General features: G+C 42.4%; 1 protein-coding gene across 1 annotated transcript in view; it reads left to right on the top strand.

Moving 5' to 3' along the window:
* The window catches only part of galnt18a (UDP-N-acetyl-alpha-D-galactosamine:polypeptide N-acetylgalactosaminyltransferase 18a), a 175442-nt gene that overhangs the window by 76634 nt on the left and 74930 nt on the right, over window positions 1-23878 (top strand). Inside the window, exons 2-3 of the mRNA XM_005748283.2 lie at window positions 13895-14102; window positions 14195-14361. Of these exons, the coding sequence (XP_005748340.1) occupies window positions 13895-14102; window positions 14195-14361 (375 nt within the window). The remainder of the gene's footprint in view (window positions 1-13894; window positions 14103-14194; window positions 14362-23878) is intronic.

Raw genomic sequence — 23878 nt, 5'->3', positions numbered from 1 at the left:
ATATCGCCCAGCTCATTGTCATGTTTGGGTTTCATGAAGGACAGTTAATTGCTTTGTGTTTGTAGGAATCTGCTCTTGTGTTTTTGGCACAGAGGCTTTGTCACAGCGTGTGAGGTTGTTGCACAAATTCAATATAAATATATACACGGGCAGAGTAAGTACACAGCTGAGGGGTAAACCCAATTATGTCCCCATTTGTTTTGTCACAGGGACTAGTCACAAGTACATAATTGCATCTAATCTAAGCATCATCGTGGCATAAAACATGATACGCCGAGGCCTCCAGCCATCACTGACAAGGCCAGACGCTCAAAGACCACAAAGGGACTCTTCAAAACACATTTTCTCTTTATTACACGATAGTCACAAAACTAATCAGCAGGAGTCTAAACGTGGAAATATACCCGAATTCAAATGAAAATCAGCCCATGAAACTATTTGGTTCGTGGTGCCGAGTGTGGACTCCAGATGGTAATTCATTTCTGGGCCATATCGGCAGCGGTCTGTGGGCAACATTTGGTTTTGCCTGACAGCGATGATTCACAGTGAGCACGGCTGCCTTGACTCAGCCAGATGCCAGGTGTGCTGTGACATTTGGCCCACGTCTAACCCAGAAAGCACTCGCTCTATGTCAAGCCTCTGCAGCTCGCATTGACTTTAGGCTTGTGTCTACATCTGCCCGCAGTGCCAAACCTGAGCATCAGGGTTAGGCCCAGGTGTGTGCTACCTCTGGGATTTTCCTTTGGCTCAAATTTCTAACTTTACCTCCTTCTGTAGGCACCGTGACGCCATCGATCCTACAAGATTGTAGTGAAGAGGCAGAACGATGGTGTGCTTCAGCATACGCTTCTCCCAGTTTATTAATGCAAGCTGTTTTTCATCGTTGACTCCAAAGTCTGTGATACGATTTCTGAGTACTGTTGAATTCAAGTCTCCCCAAAGCCGTTTATTGTGTTTGTTTTGTTCTTAACCTTTTTCAGATTTGTTGCTGAACGTATTTGAGAGGTGAAATCGGTCAGAAGCTAAAGAGAATGCCTTCATTCTTATGAATAAGCATATCTTTCTCCTCACACTTACTGGTGTCACGGTCAGCTCTGACAGCGTGAATGATTTCAGGGGCTCGGGTTGTGACGGTGAAACGGCTCCTCCGATTCCACCACCTGGCTTTTGTAGCTGTTTGCCTTTGCGTTTTGTCGCTTTCTCCAGGCTACAATTACCTCTTTAATCTTTATGAACCTCTCTCTGTTTGTCTAAATGAGCTAAACCTCAGACTGATTTGAATATCTGTATTTCAAGCAACAGTTTAACTCTTTACCGTACAGAGAACACAAAAGTCTGACATGTTTTAAATCCTCTCCTCTTCGTCTCTCTTCTTCCCTCCTTACAACAAACCTGCTGTTCTGCTGCTGTGTGCTAATTGGCTTCCCGAAGCGCCAGTAACAGTTTTTTTCTCTCTCAGTGTCTCCAGGGTCTCTTCTTTTAGAGAACATGCATGCCCTTCTGTTCCTCTGATTATGCCCCCAGAACTCAAGCATATTGCACTCTTAAAGCAAACACACTGCTGCAAATGCAAATGTCTTGTTCAGACGAAGGAAAAAAACAAAACAAAAAACCTTCCCAATCTGTTTTTGTTGAATATTTTAAACGCAGCAAATGCTGATGTGTGCTAGGAGGGGGGGCTGCTGGACGGTATTGTTTTGGGGGTAGCAATTCATTTGCATAAAGATGACATTTCTCTGGATCTAATTTGTTTATTTCTTTCAACCAGGAATATGCCGAGGGTCACAGAGGAGGAAATGCCACTTGTTATTTTGTTTGCCTGTTTATCCCACAGCAGTTTTTACTGCCTGTTTAACATGATTTTAACTCGCATAAATCTAAAAACTCTTTGTTTTTGTGTGTGTGTTTGTCCAACCATATGTTCTGCACTTCAAACAGGTCATGTATTTTGCTTATTGATGATGATTCTCATAATGGCTGTGTACCTAATCGGCTATAAAAAAAAGTCTTTTCTTTTCTCTAGTTATTATCTATTTTTTTCCAGATTAAATAAAACTGACAACCACAAAAGTTTGCAGATCTTTCGTTCAGGAAGGCCGTAAGTCAAGCTAGGTTGAAACTTGAGGCTCGAGATTCATGAACACGTTTGTTTAGCATGGCTTTGTTCTACTATGTGTTTTGCCATAGATTTATATCAAATTGTGTTTGTTGTGTTCAGCTCTCACATTAGTGACTCTACTCTTTCTAATGGCTGCAATGATGCAACCCTGTGGCTGCAAAAAACACCTCAGCTGACCTCGATGAACCCACGTGAGTTCATGGACTGAGTCACTGCTTTCATTTTCTTACCGATTTACAAATTCAAAAACTCAGAAATATTGTGTTTTACATCATCCCCACTGTGCACTTGAACATATAAAAGTGATGAGCACCTCTTTCGTTGAATTTTGAGTGTTTTAATCAACTTTGTTGCATCTGTGGTGTTCCCGGTCAAGAGTGATAGGAAATGAATGGGCATCCACTCCCCACCTTCCTCACCTTTGGCTGCTGACCCCCTGAATGGCCCGCTGAATGACAAAATGAAAGGCCCACTTTTACGACTTACTGAACAACCCACTGAACTGAATTTGGTGGTGAAAAATGTTTCTTATGTTAATTTAAGAGCTGTTAAAACTGGTCACTTGTGACCAGGAATACTAAAGTAAGGGTGGGGGTGCACACAACAAGAGGGTTGTAAGTAAATTATTAAGTTCAGTTGCGAATAATGGTCACTATAAGGGTCATAAAGGAGGATTGTTCAGGTCAGTGAGTGAATGTTTCACAGGGAGAACCAACTCCCTTTACAGAAATAGACTGAAGTACTGCTTGTTTGGAGAAGTTTGGCCATAATGCAAGGTTGATGTGGGCTTGTTTTGCAGTCACATGATCTGGGACGTGACTTTGGGTTCAGTGAGTTGACCGTGAGCTCCTCTGTATACCAAAATATTCTAGAGTCAAGGTGCTGCAATGGCTCAAACTCCGCTGTAACAGTAAAGAAGTGGGGCTACAATTCTTCCATAATGCTGCGATAGATTCCTTATAAAGTCATATAGACAATGTTTACTTCAGGTTATTCCTGCTAAAGGAGACTCTACAGCCTGTTCTCCTGTGCAACTTTCTTCATGATGATCTATGGAGTAGATATTGTTATTGATAAACATAAGCTGGCCATTAAAGAATTAAATTATGGCATCTTGCTTCTTTAATCTCTTTTTGAACTTTGTTACATTTTTTCAAACTCTTTTAAAGTGTAACAATGGTCGACAGGAAGAGTAGCTAAACTTGTAGCTTTTGCTTTCCCTAATAACAGAATCATTTCCCCGTGCATACAGTAAGTGTTTAGCTTACCTTGGCAAACTGTGCTCGCACTACACTGGTGGAAAGTGAATTTAGAAGAACAAGGAACATAACGACTGACAAAACACTGCATAATCAAGCAGGTGTTGTGTCTGATTGGTGTTATCGCGTGACTTTCAACTTGATGCCAGCGGTTTTCATCCGTTCTTGGATGGCTGTTTGCACGCTTTGATTTATCGTCTGTTTTTGAATTGTTCCTTTCATTTGCTGTTTTAACAAGTGGGGGTGTGAGGGTGGGGGTACGTTCAAGCAGGCACGTGTATGTTCTGAAGCGGCCAACGTTCTCTCATCTCACCATGAAACAGATCCAGCTGTTTTCAGAGTAGAACGAGCACATTCGAGAACACAGTATCATCTGTGTATGATAAGAAAATCTCTCCTCGTCTTGCGTCTCGTTTATTTTAAGAAAACTTTTCCGAGAAATGTCTTTTACAGCAATCATATTGCCCCGATCATCCTCCCGTATGAGACAATGAAACCTTATCAGTGCTGCTGTAATGTAATTAGTGGAGCAGTGGAGCCGTCTGTTGCAGCAGGAAGCCATATGGATTTACAGGAAGACCCACTCAATCTGTATTGATTTCTGAAAGTGAGCGATTGGAGAATCCAGACTTCAGTCGAGCTTCGATCAAAACGTAGAATTCCCTCTTGTCACGAACAATTCCCGTGGTGTGTTTTTTAAGGACACACTTGTTCCCGTGTGTGTTGGCATCACAGTATGTGCGTCTCCCCTGAGAGCCATTATGGATAATGTTTGTGACTGAGCTGAAGAGGGAAACGAGATCAGCTATCTTTGCACGCCCGCACAGACACAGTATGTAGACTGTGAGACAGACAGGAAGAAGGGATGGAAGTCATTTGTAGCGGCCATCGCACTATGAAGACAGCGTGATGGGGAGAAAATGATGGCAGATGGTTTTAAAAGGTTGTTAGCATGGTAAAGGAGGGAAATGGCTTCATAATGGAATCTGCCTCTCTGATCTTTAATCTGCAGTCTGTCAGTTTTTGAGTCAGAGAGACGGCGCAGAGAGGGAGAAAATAAACACACACTGGATTATTCCACAGTAAACAATGAGGTGAGGGTTATCGCAGAGAGGGAGTAGGGACTTACAAAAGTCTGCTAACTGCAGACAGCAAATTATGAACAATGTCTTGCATCATCTTCTTCAAAGTCCTCAGCTGAATAGACCCTTTCAGACATCTGCTTCATTACATGAATGTTTTTAACCATGACTGTTGTATTTAAAGAAGCCCAACAGGAACACCAGAGGAGGACAATGAGAAACACCCAAAACAGGGATGGCTTTACAGCTGGATGACGCTGATGTTTGTTACCCTCCTCATCTTTTATGACTGTTTTTTCCCTCTAGTTTTAGGGTCAGTGTCACTACTGGTAGCATGAGGCGATACCTGCACCCTACAGAGGTTGCATAGGTAGCCCAATCCTGCAGGATGGCAAATCCAGAAGGTTTGCTGTGTCTCCATTACAGGCAGACAGGCAGTTACTCTAGGAGTGCTGGACAGGGTCGTAGAAGGCCCTTAACCCAGGACATGTATCTGTTTCTCAGGGGGACAGGATCAGCACTGCCAGAGCCACAGAATGACCTCCAGCAGGTCACTGGTGTGAATATCTCTGACCATCATCATAAACAGACTCCATAGAGGTGGCCCAGCGTCATCTAGTGGGCCCTGTGCTCTGCCCAATTGGCATCAGCCATGGAATACCAGACTGAGATGATGATGATGATGAGAGCAGCTTCCTCCTGAGTGTGTGTGACAGGCGAGAAAGGGTATTGAGAAGCATAACATGGCATGACAGTGATAGGAGGCGCATTCATGGACCTCTGAAGTGGACACATTTCAGCCACAAAATGAGGATCTGACATCAGTGCTAGTTAGCTAACAGTGGGAGATTTTTCTTCTGTAGCATCACCGGTAAAACCACACATTACATGCTTTGTGGCATTTGCTCTAAAAAAGACATTTTATGAATCAGAGTGCAATCCTGCAGGTATAATGTTTGCGTTAGTGAACAATGTTCCATGTTTGATATGGGTGGAGAGTGGACACACACACACTAATTGTGTTATTCTTACAAAATATACATAGCTGTCGTGTCCGTGTGGTCATGTTTGAATACATTATGGTTCAAGTTTGGGTATGATTATATGAGATATATATATATATATGAGATATATATATATATATATATATATATGATTACACCTGCAAATGACAGAAAATGAGCATTAGGGTGAAAAGCAATAAAGCCAGTGGGAAAGTGTCAAAGCTCCTAATATTAAATATTAAGTGAAAAAATATTTTCAGCCTCTTTCTAGAAAGTATGGCAGTGAACTTTATATATATCACCCTTTTAAACTGGCGTTGACCTCCTAGCTCTCTGCTAGACCACGACTCTGTTAATTTGAGGACTGAACTTCATCTCACAATTTTCTTTGGAGTTTTGGGACCTGAAAGAAAACAATGAAGTGAATTATTTGCTTGTTCTGCATACAGACCTTCCAAATGATTTTTAGAGTTAGAAGTAGCTGATTGCATGAAATAAGTGTATGACTGAAATGTGCACCATATATAAAGACTGACACCCAGGTTTCAGCATGCAGTGACAGCGAGCACATGCTCAGCCAACCACTCATAAGGACTGCAACACATCTGTTTTTCAAGTAGCAGCTCCAGCAACACTTCCAACTCATCTTTTTAGGCTCTGTGGTAGTTGGGGTGATTTCTGTTGTTTTTTCTAATTCTCTGGACATATATGTGTGCTGTCTCCTTCCCCCCGCATTCTTTATGCTAAGCTAGACTGAACACTATCCCAGCTTTCGCTCTGTACTACACATGAGATTACTATTGATCTTCTTATCTCACTTGAGGAAATAAAGCAATCGGGTATTTCCCAGAATGTTGAACTACTGTTGTTCCTGAAATCCATCTGCGCTTGAAAGACTGCTGTTCTCCTCCAGTGCCGGGCTGCTCCTCCTCGCGCAGGAAGTGCCAGATATCGTGCGGCGTATAGTTCTGCCTGCGACACCTCCCTCTCCTCTGGAGACAGAGGTTTGATTGCTAAAAATGCCCCGATCTAAACGTACGAAGCCAGCAATGCAACAAGATCCACTTGTAAAAATGGCTAACGCGTCTGCGCCCTCTCACTCTGTTGTAGTTCGCTGTAAGTACAGATCTGACTTGTCCAGGTGTGATCCATTAAACACATTATTCATACCTGAGGGGAGAGGAGGAAGACAGAGATCACCATCTGCTCACAGCTTGATTAAATTAATCATGTGTGAACTCTGGCACAAAGGCCCCCATCCCTCCCTCTCTCGCTCTCTCTGTGAGACATCACGCTCTCTCTCTGTCAGTATGTGTCGTTGTATAATAAGCAGCGAGAAACTTCGGGGGGAAAGCTAGTTGCCCTTTACTTTGGGGATCTTCAGATGGGCTCCCGTTTTGCCCCAGCTGGGGGCCACACAACATTTTGCAAATGACTCTTGTGCGAGCATGCTCTTGGCAACACAATCAAACGCATAGCAAGCTATGGAAAAAGCACTTTTTATGAGTCATCTCTCGCTGTGATACGAAAAAGAAGCCGTCGTGTGGTTTGAAGGGGACTTGGAGTCAATACAAAAGGCAAATGAATTGCCTGTGTTTTCCCTTATGCCTCTTTAAATATTGGAACACAAAAAGCTTTCGCGGGGAGACAATGTTGCGGGGCTTGCAGAGCAAATGAGATTCTCTCCACGAAAACAAATTCTTTCAAATCCTCGGGTGTGTGTGGGCGCATGTTTGTGTTACAAGCGCAAAGCCTGCTGGGATAGGTTCCTGCAAAACAGCAGTGTTTCGGAGCAGAGCTGATGAGCAACTTGAAAGTACACAGAGGATGTGCGGAGGTCTAATTGCGTGTTTTTTGGGGGGGTTTACATCCACGCATGGTGTTTTGCAAATCGGGCTCATGTCCCATTTAACATCTTCGTCGGTTTAAGCTGTTTGTATCCCACACAGTCAATGGGGTTGAATGAACACAAGGCTGCTGATTTTACACTGAGATTTAACGCAGAGAATGAAAAACAAGCATTCCAAGCATTTCATTCCCTCAAAATAACAGCTGATTGCTAATAGGATACAATCTGCAAATCCTGAATCTCCTTTTTGTCGTGACATCATTCAATTATTCCTCCCTAAATAAGATCCAGCTCTGAATCATCATCACAACCCTCCAGCAGTTCCACTCCGCGCTAACGGCCCCGTACTTGTGTGCTAATAATAGCGACTCTGTCCTCAAAGACGTCTCCATCGCTTTAGTTATGAGCATTCTTCTTCTGTGTCTGGATTATTTTATTCTCCGTTCTTCAGTGGATGTTTGCGAGTCGGCGTTTGGTTGGAAGATTGACAGCCAAAGGCACAAACAGATCCAGACCCAGACTTTGTGCAGCTGTGATATTCCTGGATTTTGTTCGCAGTTTCGTTTTAGTAACTCTTTAGCCCTTTTACTGAATTCCACTTCCCTCTAAAAAACTGCCATCCAACACTTCATCTCCTCATCTACCAGCTGACTGTCAATCAAACCTCAACTGGCAGCCCAGCTGGTGAGCTCTCACGGATCGTGCTGTTACCCAACCGGTGTTTGAGCGACAGCAGCGTGCTGGAGGTGGCCACGTTTTCCATCATGCCGAACGAGCACCGCATTTTTACATGACATGATCATCGAAACAGAATAGTGCTTTGGAGTTGTTATGTTTTGTATTTTCAGAAATGATGCCGGTAGCAGCTTTGGTGATGAAGAAACTGTCAGAATGTGTCTGAAGCAGCTTTTAGGAGGCGTTCAGCAGCAGTAATGGGTTGTTGTTGTATTTCTTCCGAACTCTATAGACTGTTTATACAAGATAGATGCAGCCACGCTGGTATCCTCCAGTTTCGTGGCCCTGTTGTGAAGCCTCATGCTGTCTGTTTTGCTATTATCGTGTTGGTTTTGTTTTGTTAAATGTGACGCAGTGAGGAAGAAGGATGGTTGGTAATGACCTTCTTTATCATTCAGGACATCATGCTGTATTGTTTTAAGACTTCAAACTAGCACTAGAGCCCATAAACTGATGCAGAAAGTGTTTACTGAGGTCATAAAGTAAGGGAACTGAGCACCTGTAGGTACGTCAGTGTTTGGCTGTCACGGATCTACGAGGCATCCGATTCCCCGACTATAAACTCTCGCACAGTTTTACATTGGGGCCTACAACTTGTCTTTTATTCTGATTAGAGGCAGTTAGAGCGGTTGAGTCGAGGGAAAACCCTTCAGGAGGAAACATTCTGATTAGTTTTAGACCACCGTTATTTTTTTGACCTGACAACAGTTGATGCTGCAGACACTCAGCTAAACAAATGTGTTTTTCTAATTATTTTATGTAATAACAGGTTTCTAAATACGTTTTCTAATAACCAAATAGCCTTTTAAAATGATGATTAGCATTAGGTAACACAGTGTGCCATTGAAACACACTCGTGAAAAAGCTTCTACATAGGTTCAAATATTCAGTGATTTACTAATAATGATGTCGTTTTGTCATATTTGATTAATTTAATGTAATTTTTCTGTTACTTTACTTTAAATAAAGGAACATTTCTTAGAGACCGCCACTATATATGTATTCACGTTGTTCGTTCGAGCTTCAGTAAAAGTGGATAACAATAGATTTCACATCCAAAATATACAAAATCAAACATTTGCAACCCCTTGTCCAAATAAAAGTGTTTATAGAAGAGAGATTCTATATTTTTGGTAGTCATTCGCACATTGTTTACAGTGATTCTAATCTGGAATAGTCCTGCTCTCAGTCCTGATTGAGGCTGATCTCAGCTCTGATTGCAGAGGTTGTGCTGAGGCTGGAGAGCCGGTCGCAGCGTGCAGCCTGCTGAGCCAATCGTATGTCAATTTTGCATAAAGTGACTGGAAGACAAGGTGAGCCACTTTGTCACCCAGCAGTGCGTCTCATTTCTAATCCATTAGGTTGTAGGGAGTCCAGCTCTGATGCCCTCAGGTTTGCAGGAAGTGTGTGTGTGTGTGTGTGTGTGTGTGTGTGTGTGTGTGTGTGTGTGTGTGTGTGAGCTAATAAAAGTGTGTCTCTCCACAATCTGGAGAGACAAAGCTCAGGGTTTCCTAGTTTACAGATGCCTGGGGATGAATACCTTCTGTCACATCCCTTTTATCCTTGTTCTCCTCATCACTTTCTCTGCCTCTCGCCCTCTCCATCACTCTCTCGTACCTCACTCAGCATCCTGTCGGCACTTCTTTGTCCTCTGTGTTTTGTGCTCTTGTCATCATTATTTTTTGTTCCTCCTGTCTGTTTCTTTCTAGATTCCATTTTATTAGATTAGTAGATGACATTTTCCTCCTTTGCATCACCAAAGCTTCTTTTTAAGGCCATAAATGCTGATTTTCTTTTCAAATTGTGTTACCTCACTCTCATTCTTTTCTGGATTTGTGCATTGTGTTGTGTGTAATTACAGCTGAGCAGATATTGATGTGGCGGCAAGTTCCTACGCCCCACAAGGGTACGACTGGACAAAGTTGCACTGTTTGCTGCAGCAGTGCAGATGTATTTTTAAATTCGGTTGAATTTTAAAGCATATTTCTCGTCCCAGCCCAGGTCCAACGGTTTCATCCTGATACCTAATGGCAGCCAGGGTGGCGTTGCCAAACCTGAATAGGCCTGTGTATCCCTCCGCGGATATGCAATCACTGATCCATCACTAAAGCCGTCACACTTACAGACAGCACAATGTTCTCCACACACGTGCTCAGGGTGAACCTGCTCTCATTTGTGGAAATCACAGGGTGGCAATGGTGGAACTGCTAGTTCTGGTATTCTATGGCAGATGAGCTCAGGGCCCACTAGATGGCGTTGGGCTCTCTGCCACCTTCATTGACTCTGTTTATAATTTTGGTGGCTTAAGGGCCCTCTACGGCCCTGTCTATCTCCTGGAATCTCCTCCATGCTCGTGAGACTCTGTAAACATGAGGAGGAGAAAATGTCAGTGGCCTCCACCAGTAAAACCATTCCTGTTTTGGGGGTTGTGACATTGTTGCCCCTCTAGAGCTCCTGTTGTTAATTTCACGAACACCAAAGCAGCTGATACCGATTAACACCCCCTCTGTTACTTAACTGATCAATACCCCAGAACTTTACCTGACTTAATGCTGTTCTCTGATTAAAAAGTGTTCCATTGATGTTTATCAGTCATGTTTAAACAGCATATTTGGTCCTCAGATTTTCCTGTGGAAATCTACAGTAAATGACACACACACACACACACACATTCCCACACTTGTAGTACGCTAAATTTGACTTTAATATTACACTGTCACACGCCGTCAGCACTGTGTCCCTGTTGCACCTACATCATTTGTACAAATATTACACTTGGTACTGTATAATACGCACACGGACACAACCTCAGCATTGTCCCACTTTATTCTCCCTGACGTCTTGTACAGAGCTATGATGTGCCCTCCAGCTGTGCTGTAAAGGGTAGCTTGGTCCAACTGAATTAGTAATGAGGTTTGTCTAACACAGTGCAGTGCAGGTCACAGCACACTCCCTCTGCTCATCTGTTCTCAACCCGAGCACAGAGTACACACACACGGGTTCAATCTGCCATCCATCTTTCTTTTCCCCTCTCCAGCTTTTACTTTTTTTGTCTGTTCTGAAAAGCACAATGCATTAACTAAATGCATCAGTGAATATAAATGGCTGCAAATGAGGTGACTTAAAACTCTTAAAAACTTTGCATGACTCAGAATGCATTTGTGGCCAAGAAAAATGGAACAGCGAATCATTTGTAGTGCTTTTAGGGTGCTTATTATGAGGCTATGAGTGGACTTGGAGGGAGGTGCCATTTCACCCACGAGGGCACTGAGTATGTTATTACCAAAGGGGGAAGTACTGCTGTTCAAAGTAATAAAAAAAAAAGCCATTTGTCGCAGGAAGGAGGCACTTCACAGTCCTCCACTGAGGGCTGAAAGTAGAAGTAGAGATAGTCGGCTGGTTGGAGTCAAAATCTTAAAGTCAAACTGCAGAAACCAAAATTAAACCTGTGGAGTATGTTACTGGGATGTTCCATAATTACCCGTGATAAGAGCATCCCAATCAGAACATGAGCCAGTCACGATCACGTGATGGAGTTTGTGTTTTGTTAGTCATCCCCTCTAAAGAAAAAGTGACTAAAGAGCTCAACTGAGTTCTTGGACAATTGTTGTACCTCTGCTTTTTTCACGAACATAGAAGTGAATAATTTATCACCTTTCAGGTGTTTGAAAATGTATCACCATTTCTTGTTGGACATTTGTTTTTCCCTTTTCTTTTTACCTCCACAGAGAAGGTTGTGTTTTTGGTGTGATAAATGTGAGAGCTCGAAATGTTTTAGTCAATTCTGATGAAACTTAGTAGGGGTGCAGAGCGGGGTGATGTTAGCAATCCTTCAAAATTCAGCTTACATCCACCGACGTCTTCAATGTCACCTTAATAACAAATCACTACATATTGCCCATCACTCCTACATAGTATTCTTGTAATCCCAATAAACCTGTCATGCTATCCTGATCTTGATCAATGCAGTTTTGTTTGTTTTTTTAAATATGAGGAGCAGAGTGTGACCCTCCTCTTTTTCAGGCTTTTTTACATTTGTCTTTGGTTGGGCATCATGTCAGTTCAGTACAAAATTATCCCATACATAAAGGATATTGTCTTATTAAATATTTAATGCAGACCAGTGCAGTTGGCAATGTCGCACATAGTTTGGGGGGCAAAGACACAGTACAACACAATATCTATAAAAGATGTGCAGGCTTCCAATGAGCACGCTCAAAGCTCAGACTTTCACTTGAATTCACTTTCTGCTTGAAACTTAAAAAAGTGGAAAACATTCACCTTCAAAGTAACATTTAAAAAGGAGCTTTTACTTTTACTAAATGCTCTGTTTCTGGTTTGTGTCACACTTTTTCACTCTTGCCGTGAGTAGTTTGCATACGAGTCACTGTCTTCCACGCAAACCAAGGACGACCCCGTCAATTTGCCGGCAACCACTTCCACAGGTCCAAGAATACACGTGCCGATGCTAAAAACCGATTAGGATTGGGGGATTTTGGCGAGGGCCTTGGTGTCTTTGTAAAGTTTTGTAAAGCATTAAAACCACCAGGTTTTAATGCGGCGGCAGACTGGTGCACCCTGAATCCACAATCATAACAAGCTCTTGGGTGATGAGTTGCAGTCGTGATGATGCTTAGTGTTCAGTTGGAAGTTGTAGATGAGAACTTTAAGCTTACCAACTTTCCCTTGTTGAGCAGGAGGTACTAAACGTTGTCACCTTGTGTGAAATACAAACCTGGCACAGCACAGTGGGTCCTGCCAAATGTCAAATGTCTTACAGCGTGACAGCCCAACGCTACAGTACGTGGGCTCCATGAAAAGGGGTTTAAAAAAGTGAGTAGCAGGTTATAAAAGTTGACAGCGCTTTGAGCAACTGTCAACCGCTGTCATGGGAAAAGAAAACAAATACTTTTTGATCTTTTTGAAAAATTGAATTAATTCATATTTCTGTTTTTTATTTTGTTTGAGTTTAACTTCAAGCATTCAAACCACTGTGGTGTATGTTACACATTCAAGATCGTGACTTCCATGCTGGAGTCTCGTGGCTCGGTGTTGAGTTCATTTTTATGGATTGAAAAAAGTTTTTGCTTATATACTTTCTGTGTTTTCAACACCTTCACACCTGAGTGAGGAATTCCAGCCGGCCTCAGTTCATGAATATTTCATTCTCTCAGAGGATCCCCATCTTTTGGGGATTCGGACAAACAACAGACTGCTGCATCCAAATTCTGCAGCCTGCACAGTGAAAAGCGGAATACATTAAAGCCTCTTTGCATGCTATATATTTTTTAAATCGATCATTTCAAACCACCAAATATGCCTAAAGCATGTTTTTGGTTGTTACTGTTTTCCACCATGTGCATGTGTGGCGCAGAGGTCCGAGCTGATCTGAAAACCAAATAGTGTCACATTGGGGCACGTTAGAGGATTTGTTTCCACTTCTGCAGAAATGGATCTGCGCAGCTGCCTGATGGTGTTGTTTGGAATGACAATAAAAATCCCTGTTTCTTCAATCGCATTTGAGTTCCATCCTTTTTCCCGATGCTGCAGAAATGATTCTTTCAGCCCTCAGTCAACAGGTTTTGTTTGATAACCACACGGAGCGCTTAGACTTGGTCATAGTCATTTCTCCTGAGAGAGCGTAACTCTGTTCCCGTTGGTGCTAGAGACAAAAATTCAAATGGTTTCTGAAAATAAAGAAGATTTTCGCTCATATTCGGTTTATTACAGAAGCACAAAGCATTCACAAGGTACAAAATAAGTCCAGGCAGCCTGTGTGATACCTGGGTGATAAAGGGTTGACTGTATAATCCTAGTCATCGACCGCTCCCTCTCTCTGTCCACAGAAACTCCTCTGAAGGATGGGGAAGATGCGGCATCCTCGTCAGACGCAGCCTCAGACCCCGCCTCCTCACTCTTCAACCACTGGGGTCACGACCTTGGCCCGGAAAGCCGAAGGGTTGCCCTCAAGAAGTTCAAGTACTATGGCTACAACGGTTACCTTAGCGACCGCATCTCCCTCACCCGCCCGATTCCAGATTTACGGCCTGACGGGTGAGTGTCGGTGTGGTGGTGTTCTCCTGTAAGGATTTAACAGGATGTGATTTTGGCTCACAAAGCTTCTGAATGTTGGCGTTTCCCCTCAGATGCAGAAACATGTCCTACTCATCAGACCTTCCCCAGCTCAGTGTCATCTTCATCTTTGTCAACGAGGCCTTGTCGGTGTTGCTGCGCTCCATCCACACGGCCATCCAGAGGACTCCTTCCCACCTGCTCAAAGAGATCGTACTGGTGGATGACCACAGCAACAGCTGTAAGAACCTTAAACCTTCCTCAGCATTTCTTTTTTCATGTCTAGTTCTACTTGCACATCTTCTTCTGCTTCCTTAAGGGGTCACCGCATTAGATCATCTTCCTCCATCTTACCCTATCCCTAAGATTCCCCCCTCTTACTCCGACTCTCTGCATGTCCTCCCTCACTCCCTCCATGAACCTCCCTAGAGGTCGTCCTTTCCTCCTCCTGCCTGACATCTTCAGCATTTCCACTCACCCTCCTCTGCGCATGTCCAAACCATCTCAGCCTCGTGTCTTTAACTTTGTATCCAAACCGCTGAACCGGAGCTGTCCCTCTGATGTACGCGCTTCTAATCCCAGTGGAAATCTTAGCTCCTCCAGCTCGGCCTCCTGTCTTTTTGTCAGTGCCATCATCTCCAAACCAGACCTCAGAGCGGGTCTCACTACAACCTTGTAAACCTTCCTTTTCACTCTTGCTGCGATCCTTCTGTCACAAATCACCCCTGACATTCATCTCCACCCACTCCACCCTGCCTGGACTCTCTTCTTCACCTCTCTTGTGCACTCTCTCTTGGATGGTTGACTCCAGATATTTAAACTCATCCATCTTCCTTACCTCTGCTCCTGCTCCTTGCAGCTTCGCCTTTACACCCGTCTCCGTCTCATTCACACACATGTGCTCTTTTGCTTCTACTCTTGCTACAGATCACAGTGTCATCTGTAGATGTCGTGATCCATGCCAAGTTGTACTTCTTCTAATGCTATAACGATGCTTTTTTTCTGGGGGGGGGGGTTTCTAATCAAAGTCTTCTTGATCTTTTACTTCATGTAGAACTGGAATTTATTTGGTGTAAAACTGCAGAAACTCGGTCAGTGAGGAAATCCATATTCAGAAAGCTGCAACGTGTCATTTGCAAACCAATACAGTTCTTGCTTTTAAGAAAAATATATTGCTGCCTCTAGGGATCTGCAAATAAAACACATCTTCTGAGTATAAATTAGTGTGTCTGTATTTATATGTACGTTTCAGAAACAAAGGTCTTCACAGGCCTCTTCTCTGTATGTAGATTAAGATTTTATATGCATTAAATTATTGATTTTTCAGTTCTTCAAAGCAGCTCTTTGGCTGGTTGTAGCAGCATCATATGTGTAAGATCAAAGATGCTCAGTCGCAGGGTTATTCTGTGTAAACAGACTCCAATGATAAATCATTAGTTTTCAAGAGGTCTCACGTCTGGTGGAAGAGAATAATGCACAGATAGAAATAAAACAGTATATTTAAAGCTAAAGCCACACTGAAGGCTTACATGATTACACCGTGGCCACAGAAATGAAAAGTCTAAACAGAAGAAGACAGAAAACAGTAGAAATGAAGTGGCGTGGTAGACGGCCGTCGTGAATGTCTACAGCTTACAGGAAATAGTATTAAAGGCTGCTAAAAATATAAAAACTACATAAAATAAAACAAAGCACTGTTCTGCTGTCAGTGTGAGAGGAGTGGACTGTTAATGTTTCCAGCTCTCACGCATCCAGCGTGTGGCATTAGCCCGGCCTTTCGTGGACAAAACAGTCATTAAGCTTCTTTTTTAGCTTTAACATTAACCTCCTAGGACCTGCGCCCACATATGTGGACATCACATTTTGGGTTATTTAGACCAAAATACCCAATTTTGCTCTACAAGGGCCTGATATCCACTTACGAGGACGTTATACTGCTACTGTTCTATCAAATTTTTAAATGAATATCCTCATGTAGCTCTTATTTTTCTTAAAAACAAAAATAAGGGGAAAAAAAATCTGGTAATTTTGAATGTTTTTACATTCATCGGGCCCCAATCAGCCCAAATATCAAAGAGAAATTAAAAATGCATGCTGTCGAAGAGTTCGGGTCTTAGGAGGTTAAGCTTGTTTCACGTTTCAGCGGAGGCAGACAGACCTGTGAGGCTAATCATGATTGAATCTCTGATTCACCCCAACCAATCACAGCAGATGGCCCCGCCCCTCCCTGAGCCTGGTTCTGCTGGAGGTTTCTTCCTGTTAAAAGGGAGTTTTTCCTTCCCACTGTCGCCAAAGTGCTTGTTCATAGGGGGTCATATGATGGTGGGGTTTTTCTCTGTATGTATTATTGTAGGGTCTACTTTACAATATAAAGAGCCTTGAGGCGACCGTTGTTGTGACTTGTTGCTGTATAAGTAAAATTGAACTGAACCTGATGCACTTCAGGTTTGATGTGACGTGAGCTGAAGTTGTGTTTGTGGCTTCCAGCTGTTTGACTTTCATAAAACCCTCAAGCTTCCTCAGAGCCAGCTTGCATTTACACAGCTGGCACAGCAGCAGTTGTTCTTAATGTCTTGCTTAGCAGTGTCCCCTCACAGGGAGAAGGCTCCTGGTTAAAACCTGTGTGGAGTTAGCATGTCCTCCCTGTGCCTGTGTGGGCTTCTTCCAGGGAAATTTCAAACGAATGTGTTCTGACACATCTAAATAAATTCTTTACTTACTGATGATGTCTGAACGATATGAAAACTTTGGGGATTTTTCGCTTTGGTTGAAGACGTGTGATACAGTTCAGCACTGCGAACTATCAGCTTATTCCATTATTCAAACTGTTCGATAAATACTAAATAAAGTAAAGAAAATAAAGTAAAAAATTATAGTGCTTCACAACCGAGGTGCTAAAAAAATAAAGATAAGAAGCTGAATTTTTTGAAAGAGACCACTGAGTAGCTGAGAGGCAGAGAGCTGCTGAGTCTGGATCCACTGCTGCAAAAGCTCCGTCTGCTTCCCCTCTCAGCCTTGTGTGCTGCACAGCTAGCTGATGTCTAGATGCAAAAGTTCACTGATGTCCACAGGTGCTTGTCCATGCACGGCTCTAAAAGCAAAAACCAGAATCTTAAAATGGACTTTGAAGCTAGCTGGGTGCCAGTGCAACTGTTTTAGCAACAGTGTGATATGGGAGTAGTTAGAAGTCTCAATCAGCTGCAGCTTTCTGAACAACCTGCAGACGTTTCTGCAGAGGTTTTGGTAAATCCAATGAACACAGATACACAAATCCAAACATAATTAAGTAGAGCCAGGAATAAAAATCTCCAGTTCAGAGCGTGGCACGCTGGTAAATCGACTGGATCTTATTTAGTGCTTTTCAACTCAAGCACTTTACGAGCCTCATTCACCCATTCATACAAGCACTTTTTTTCTGTGCCTGAGGTGCTTTCTATCCAACATTAGCACTTCAATGAACACATCAGAGAGCAACTCAGGCTTCACTATCTTGCACAGTGATAGCTTTGCGCACAGACTGGAGCAAATGGGAACTGAACCACCAACCTCCCAACTGCACAGCCTCCTGAGCCACAGGAGATGTATATTGTCTGCAAGCGTTCATGTGAACATGACAGCTTATATCCCTCATGTGCTGAGTATTAGCTTAATTACCAACTTGAAATAAGATCAAAAGGAAATCTGCTGATTTTCTGACTGACAGGGGCTCAAACACATCTACTAATCCTCTGACCACAGAAGTGCTGTGTATGCAATATGGTCGCTCCACGGATGGTTTGTGTAACATTAAATTAACCCAAGGGTTAAATTTCAAAACTAGTTCAGAATAAAACCATAAATGCCTTCTAGTGGAGGAAGGAGATGATGGCTAACATCCCATTAGTTAGAAGACCGGTTCCAGCATTAAGCCAAAACATCGTTCCCTATTTTATTGTTTACAATATAGCTGCTTCTTCCTTCGGCTTCACCAGAGTCCGCAGAGACTCCTGCCTGACCTCATCTGTCAGTCTGTCCATCACCACTGCAAACAAGAAGGGGCTCAGAGCCAATCACTGATGTAATCCCACCCCCACCGCCATCCCATCTATCAGCTCCTACTCACAGCTCACCGCCGTGACACGGTCCTCATACGTCCTGCACCACCTGCCTCACATACTTCACTCCTGACTTCCTGATGCAGGACCACAGTTCCTCTCTTGGCACCCAATCATATGCCTTCTGTAGATTCACAAAGAGCTTGTCTATACTTCTCCATCAGCACTGAATCCAAACATTAGTGCTGTTTCTCAGCATGAGCTCACTCTGCAGCTCACTGATCATCACTTTTCTTCTTAACCTTGCTTCAGCAACTCGTTCTCATATCTTAATGATATTTCTCATGAGCTTTATTCTTCTGTGGTTCCTACAGCTCTGCACATCAGTACCAGCACACTTCTCCATTCCTCAGCCATCCTTTCACTCTCCAAGACTGTGTTAAACAGACTGGTTAAAAGTCCGCTGCCCTCTCTCTTAAACATCTCTGTACCTGCACAGGTATGCAGTCTGAGCCTGCCACTTTTCCAGTTTTCATCCCTTTCATAACAGCTCTCTCTTCCTCCTCACTAATACTCTGCACTTGTTTATATTATGGCTAAATATGTCCAAATTGAAATGTCCATCAAATATTTTAGTGTTGGACTTCACTACAAGTCTTTCTTTCTCTTTTTTTGTTTTTACATCCTTTTATGCTGCGGTATGTTCCAAAGACACAACTTTAACTCTAAGACAAACTGTATCAGTTTCCAGTTTTTGTTGTGTTTGTTCAGTTTTCACATCGGTTAATAGAACGAGCGGATGCTTCAGTTCATCCAAAGCAACAATAAGACAGACAAAGTTTTTGACACGGTTTAGACTCTATCAGCATTTAAAGAATGAATTCACATTAATGTCATTTACACCAGGGGTAGGTGAAATGCATCCTTCTGTTATATGAGTTACTGATGATTAAAAAAATGTGAATCTGTCAGGGTGCCAGGAGCAGCAGCATTGTTCTGCAGCAGTAGAGCCACAGCAGGGTACACAGGGTCAAATGCAAGCAGTGTTTTTAATGGAGGTGTTAAATAAAAGTACAACATAGCTGTTTAACTCTCCAACAACTTTAATAACTAAAGTGACTTATCCTTGTAACAGGAGCTGCACAATATTGTCCCATAATAAAGGTGAAAAATCATTTCTACCTGGGCTGTATCTCACTCTCTTTCTGTCACATGGAGTGCAGCTGGCACATTCTGCAGCAGAGTCATTTGTTTAATTTTGGGTCGCACATCAACAGCTGCTCGTATCACCTCTAGCGTGTCTATAGTTGTACTCGACAGTGTGTTTTTCCCTCAAGTTTGTTGTTTCCACCTTTAGCAGTTTAATTTTCCTGATGAAACTTGACACAAAATTTCTGTCATGCAGAAATTTTTTACAGGATGTTATCGTGGGTGGGAAAAAACAACAAAAAGCTGTAGCAATATGTAGTTATTTATTTTTTTATTTGTTTGTTTTTATGTGTATTTTATTTTTAAAGTGTAAATTTGCTAAAAAGATTAATAGAGTGACAGGATATATTAGCTAATATGTAGCTGTTGTGTTTCCGAAAACTAAAAAACCAAAACCAAAAATAAGAGTGAGGACTGATGAGGGGTCGGTTAGCTTAGCTTGTAATAGACTGATGGAAACCTTAAGAGCAATATGCAAGTTTTCTAATGAAACTTCAACCTCATCTTAGGCTGAGGCTAATTTTAGCCACGTGAAGCTGCAGATTTCATCTTTGGTCCCAAGTGGCAGCAAAATTTCAGCTCAACCAACTTGTTGGAATGTTTAATGGTTCAAACACTGAGTGAAATGAAAAGAGCCAGCCAAATGAAGAGCTAGTTAAAGTCACTCCAGTTTGATGAAGAGCTTATCTTCACATTATAGGACAGAGATCCAGAGTTGAATAACTGCAGCATGCACTGGCACCTTTAGTTGAGCTACAGCCTCGACTGGTCCACGTTTTATGTCCCACGTATATTCTGCCTCGGATGGTGCACGAAATCAGGACACGTGTAGGCATTAGCTGCATCACTGGTGCATGAACACAAAGTCAGACTTATTGCAGCAGTCACAGGCAAAGCCTGGATGTGGCTTGTCTATTAGACTTCCAGTGTTAATAATTGCATCACGTACAATGAAACATATTTCACTGCTGCCAAATCTATAATTACCATTATGAGAAATCTGTCCGTGCACCCAACGCCTGCAGATTTTATGGGTCTGCCACTGCTCCTCTGTTCTTCAATAATACAATATATCAGAGTTTAGTTATGGTTGCTGCACGGGGTTGAATGCTGATTAGTGGAGCAAGCAAGGGAATGAATACGTTTAACATTTACCTCAAATTATTCTCTCCTAATGCGTTACAAACGTTCAACTTAGCAATTCTTTGGGAAGTAGCTCATGATTTAATGTTTTTGCTTTGGAATGAGTTACAGCTGCGTGGAGGTAATTTATAATGAAGGCAAGTGATGAAAGATAACTGAGTAAAAGTGCAAGATCATTAATGCTGCTTATTGATCATGCAGGGTGTAATTATGACAAATGAGGGTCAACTGAGGCCAGATGAAGGCAAAAGTGGAAATGCAGGCAAGTGTTGCCACCAGAATACTAAATTAGACTTGAGAGGCTGTGTTCATATCACTTCAGGGGGCTTATCAAAGATCACTGAGCCATGCAAACCTCCATTAATGGCACAATGACAATAGTTTGAATCTTTTTGAAAGCTTTATATGAATTCCATTATAAATACAGTGCTGGGAAAAAGTCTTCAGCCATCCTTCTTTGTGTTTTGCTTGGAAAACTGGGAAATAGGTGCAATAATGCATTGAAACATATGAACATACATGGAAATACAGTATAAAAGGCATAAATGGAGTAAAATTATACCAGAGGGCCAGCTCCTGATTGATAGAGCAGTACACCAGAACTCTACGATCAGGCAGACATGAGAACTGTCTGGATTGACCACAGGAAAGCCTGTAAGTCAATGCTCCACACATGGTTACTGGAGTGCTTTTCACTGCACTGATGACATTTGTCTAGAAGTGACTGGAGGCCAACTTTTAACACACGAGTGCAGACTACACAAAGATGATGACTGTTCCTGCTGCTGCTCTGCATATTGCTCAGCTCAACACTAAAAGTAGATGTGAATATAGATTATGGAGTGGAGTGACCATCAGTCACCTCCGGTGCATGGATGACATCAAGCTGTATGCCACGAATGAGCGAGACATCGACTCGCTGATCGTTTAGCATCCGTCAGGAAGATTGCCCCCTGAGATGAGCTACTCCAAGAATCCCCCAGGCAGCTGAAGACAGATGGTGATGAGGGACAGGACAACGATCATGGACAACTAAGTATCCGTATGAGATGTACCATCGACAGACAGAGGAAATGACTGGCATCCAGAAATCCTACCAGTGTCTAGAAAAGGCTGGCTTAAAGGACAGATCATGGCAGCACCACAACAGGACCGAATACGCAGGACATAATAATAGGCAGGTCCATAGAGGCAGGAGTCTACCACAGCTGACAGGATCTAAGTTGCAGACTATGCACAGGTCCCCCATTTAGAATAAATGAAGAATATAAGCTGCAATCTGAGACTGTGTAAGCTGAGGGGGACAACACAGTGTGGAGAAACGACAACATATGGACTAGAAATCTGAAAGTCTTGATAGCAGCCGACCAAAGGTGGTTGAGAACAACACAGCTAAGGTCTTGTGGAACTGTGATTTCTAAAAAGGACAAGCAGCTGCTGGCTAATCAGCAAGACGTGGTGGCTGACAAGGAACAGAAGACTGCAGTTCTGATAGATGTGACAGGAACAGCAGGAAGAAGGGGAACGAAAAAATCAAGAACTACCAGAGGCTGAAGAAACAATTCGAGGAGATCTGGACGAGTCCAAAGTGGTCTTGGTGGTAACAGGAGCTTTCCGATCTATAACCATGAAACCAGGAGAGTGGCTTGAACAGATTCCAGACGCAACTTTTGATGCTCTCGCCTATCCACGGCATGGTTCGCATTTGTGTCCTCAATCCAGCATCATACACAGTGGTTGGTATGTAATGCACTCTGCAGAAGTACGACAGTGATCTCCTAAACATACTGGCCTTGCACATCTAATACATTAAAAAAAAAATTTGACATAAGAAGTGTTTTTGTTAATCGGACTTTAAGAAGATTAAGATTAATCTTCATTAATCTTATATTATTCAAATATAATGTTAGCAAACCACAAATCAGCCACATATGATCTGATTTCACTGCCAGCTTACATCAGCTGATACGCTACACGTCCAACTGGCAAAGCTCATGGAAAGTTGCTGCACTTGTTCAAGCTGCTTTGCAACCCCCCTCCAATGAAAGGGTCCTGATGAAACATAATTTTCCTTACAATGAGCGTTCAAAGGAGCTTGGAAAGAAAAGAGAATGAGCATTAGACTCGTGGGAATTGATGGGATGAGTTGATTTAGTAAGTATATAATTAAATTAGTCAACAGTAATTTAGGTATCAGGTTAAACTGTCTATATAATTATCATCCAACATTTATAAGCCACATTATTCTCAATATTACAGCTTTTTCTGCTGTTCAGTCAAAACCTTTTTTCTTTCTCTTTGTGATATTGTATAGTCTTGAATATAAACACATGTTGATTGATTTTCTGTTGGGCGATCATCAATCCGTCATTCATTTTGATCTCAAAATTCTCAGTTCAATCACATAATTGTTTTTATTGAACAGCGTAAAGTAAATCAGGGCTCTTCCTCTTCACTTGGCTATATTTTATATGAAAACAGGTTGCATGGTGTGGGCCGGGCTAATTGGGCTTGGTGGGCTTGATTTAATGATTTCATTTTTTTTTTCTTTTTTTTGAGTGCTTAGAAGTCATCGCATATGTACATATAGCACAGTAAGGTGCTTTTCAGATCCTCCCAACTCCTGTTGTAAATGAGCCCATCTTTCTTCCAGGTCAGCAGCAAACTGTGGCTCATTAAAAAGAAACAGAGAGACTAGAGAATCCAGGCTGATGGTAATAATGAATAGAAAAAGAAAAGCAGCAGCCGTAGCCTCCAGGCAGGATTACAACACAGAAAAATCACAACCAGGAAATGAAGACGTCTGCTGTTCCACTGTGGGCAGATGGCATATACGTGTGCCGTAAATATTCTGTGCATGTTTCTGTCTGTGTGAATCAAGGTCTGTGTGAAGTCACTCAGGAAGAAAAAGGGAGGCAAGAAAAAATGAAAATGGCTCCAGGGCTGGAAAAGTGAACATAATGTGAAAGAGCCTTAACTCACTTACCAATCACAGTGAACGCACGATGGATAGCCCTCGACCGAGAAACACAGTCAGACCAAGAATCATAAAATACAACGAATTTATTTTTCAGTAAGATCCAGAATGACTGACTGAGTCCATAAACAGCAGAAACGTCATTAAAGAGACCCAGACGAAAAATGATATTCTTATAGGCTACAGGACCAGAAGGTTTTTGAGGTCCGACTCTGATGTTGAATAGTCAGGCCTGGCTAGCCGTCAGTTCTTCTAAAGAAAAATGTTGGATTGTTCCTTCTGTGCAAAACTGAGGTAACTATTTCCCTTTGGCACAGAGGCCTTTTGTTTCTTCAGATTATTGCCACAGAGTTGCAAGCATGCGATTGTCTAAAAATCACCTCATTCAAAGATGG

This window comes from Pundamilia nyererei, unplaced genomic scaffold (assembly GCF_000239375.1).
Source record: "Pundamilia nyererei isolate P.nyererei 1_Seehausen unplaced genomic scaffold, PunNye1.0 scaffold00218, whole genome shotgun sequence".
NCBI classification, from domain to species: domain Eukaryota; kingdom Metazoa; phylum Chordata; class Actinopteri; order Cichliformes; family Cichlidae; genus Pundamilia; species Pundamilia nyererei.
This window is presented reverse-complemented; position numbering and strand designations above follow the sequence as displayed.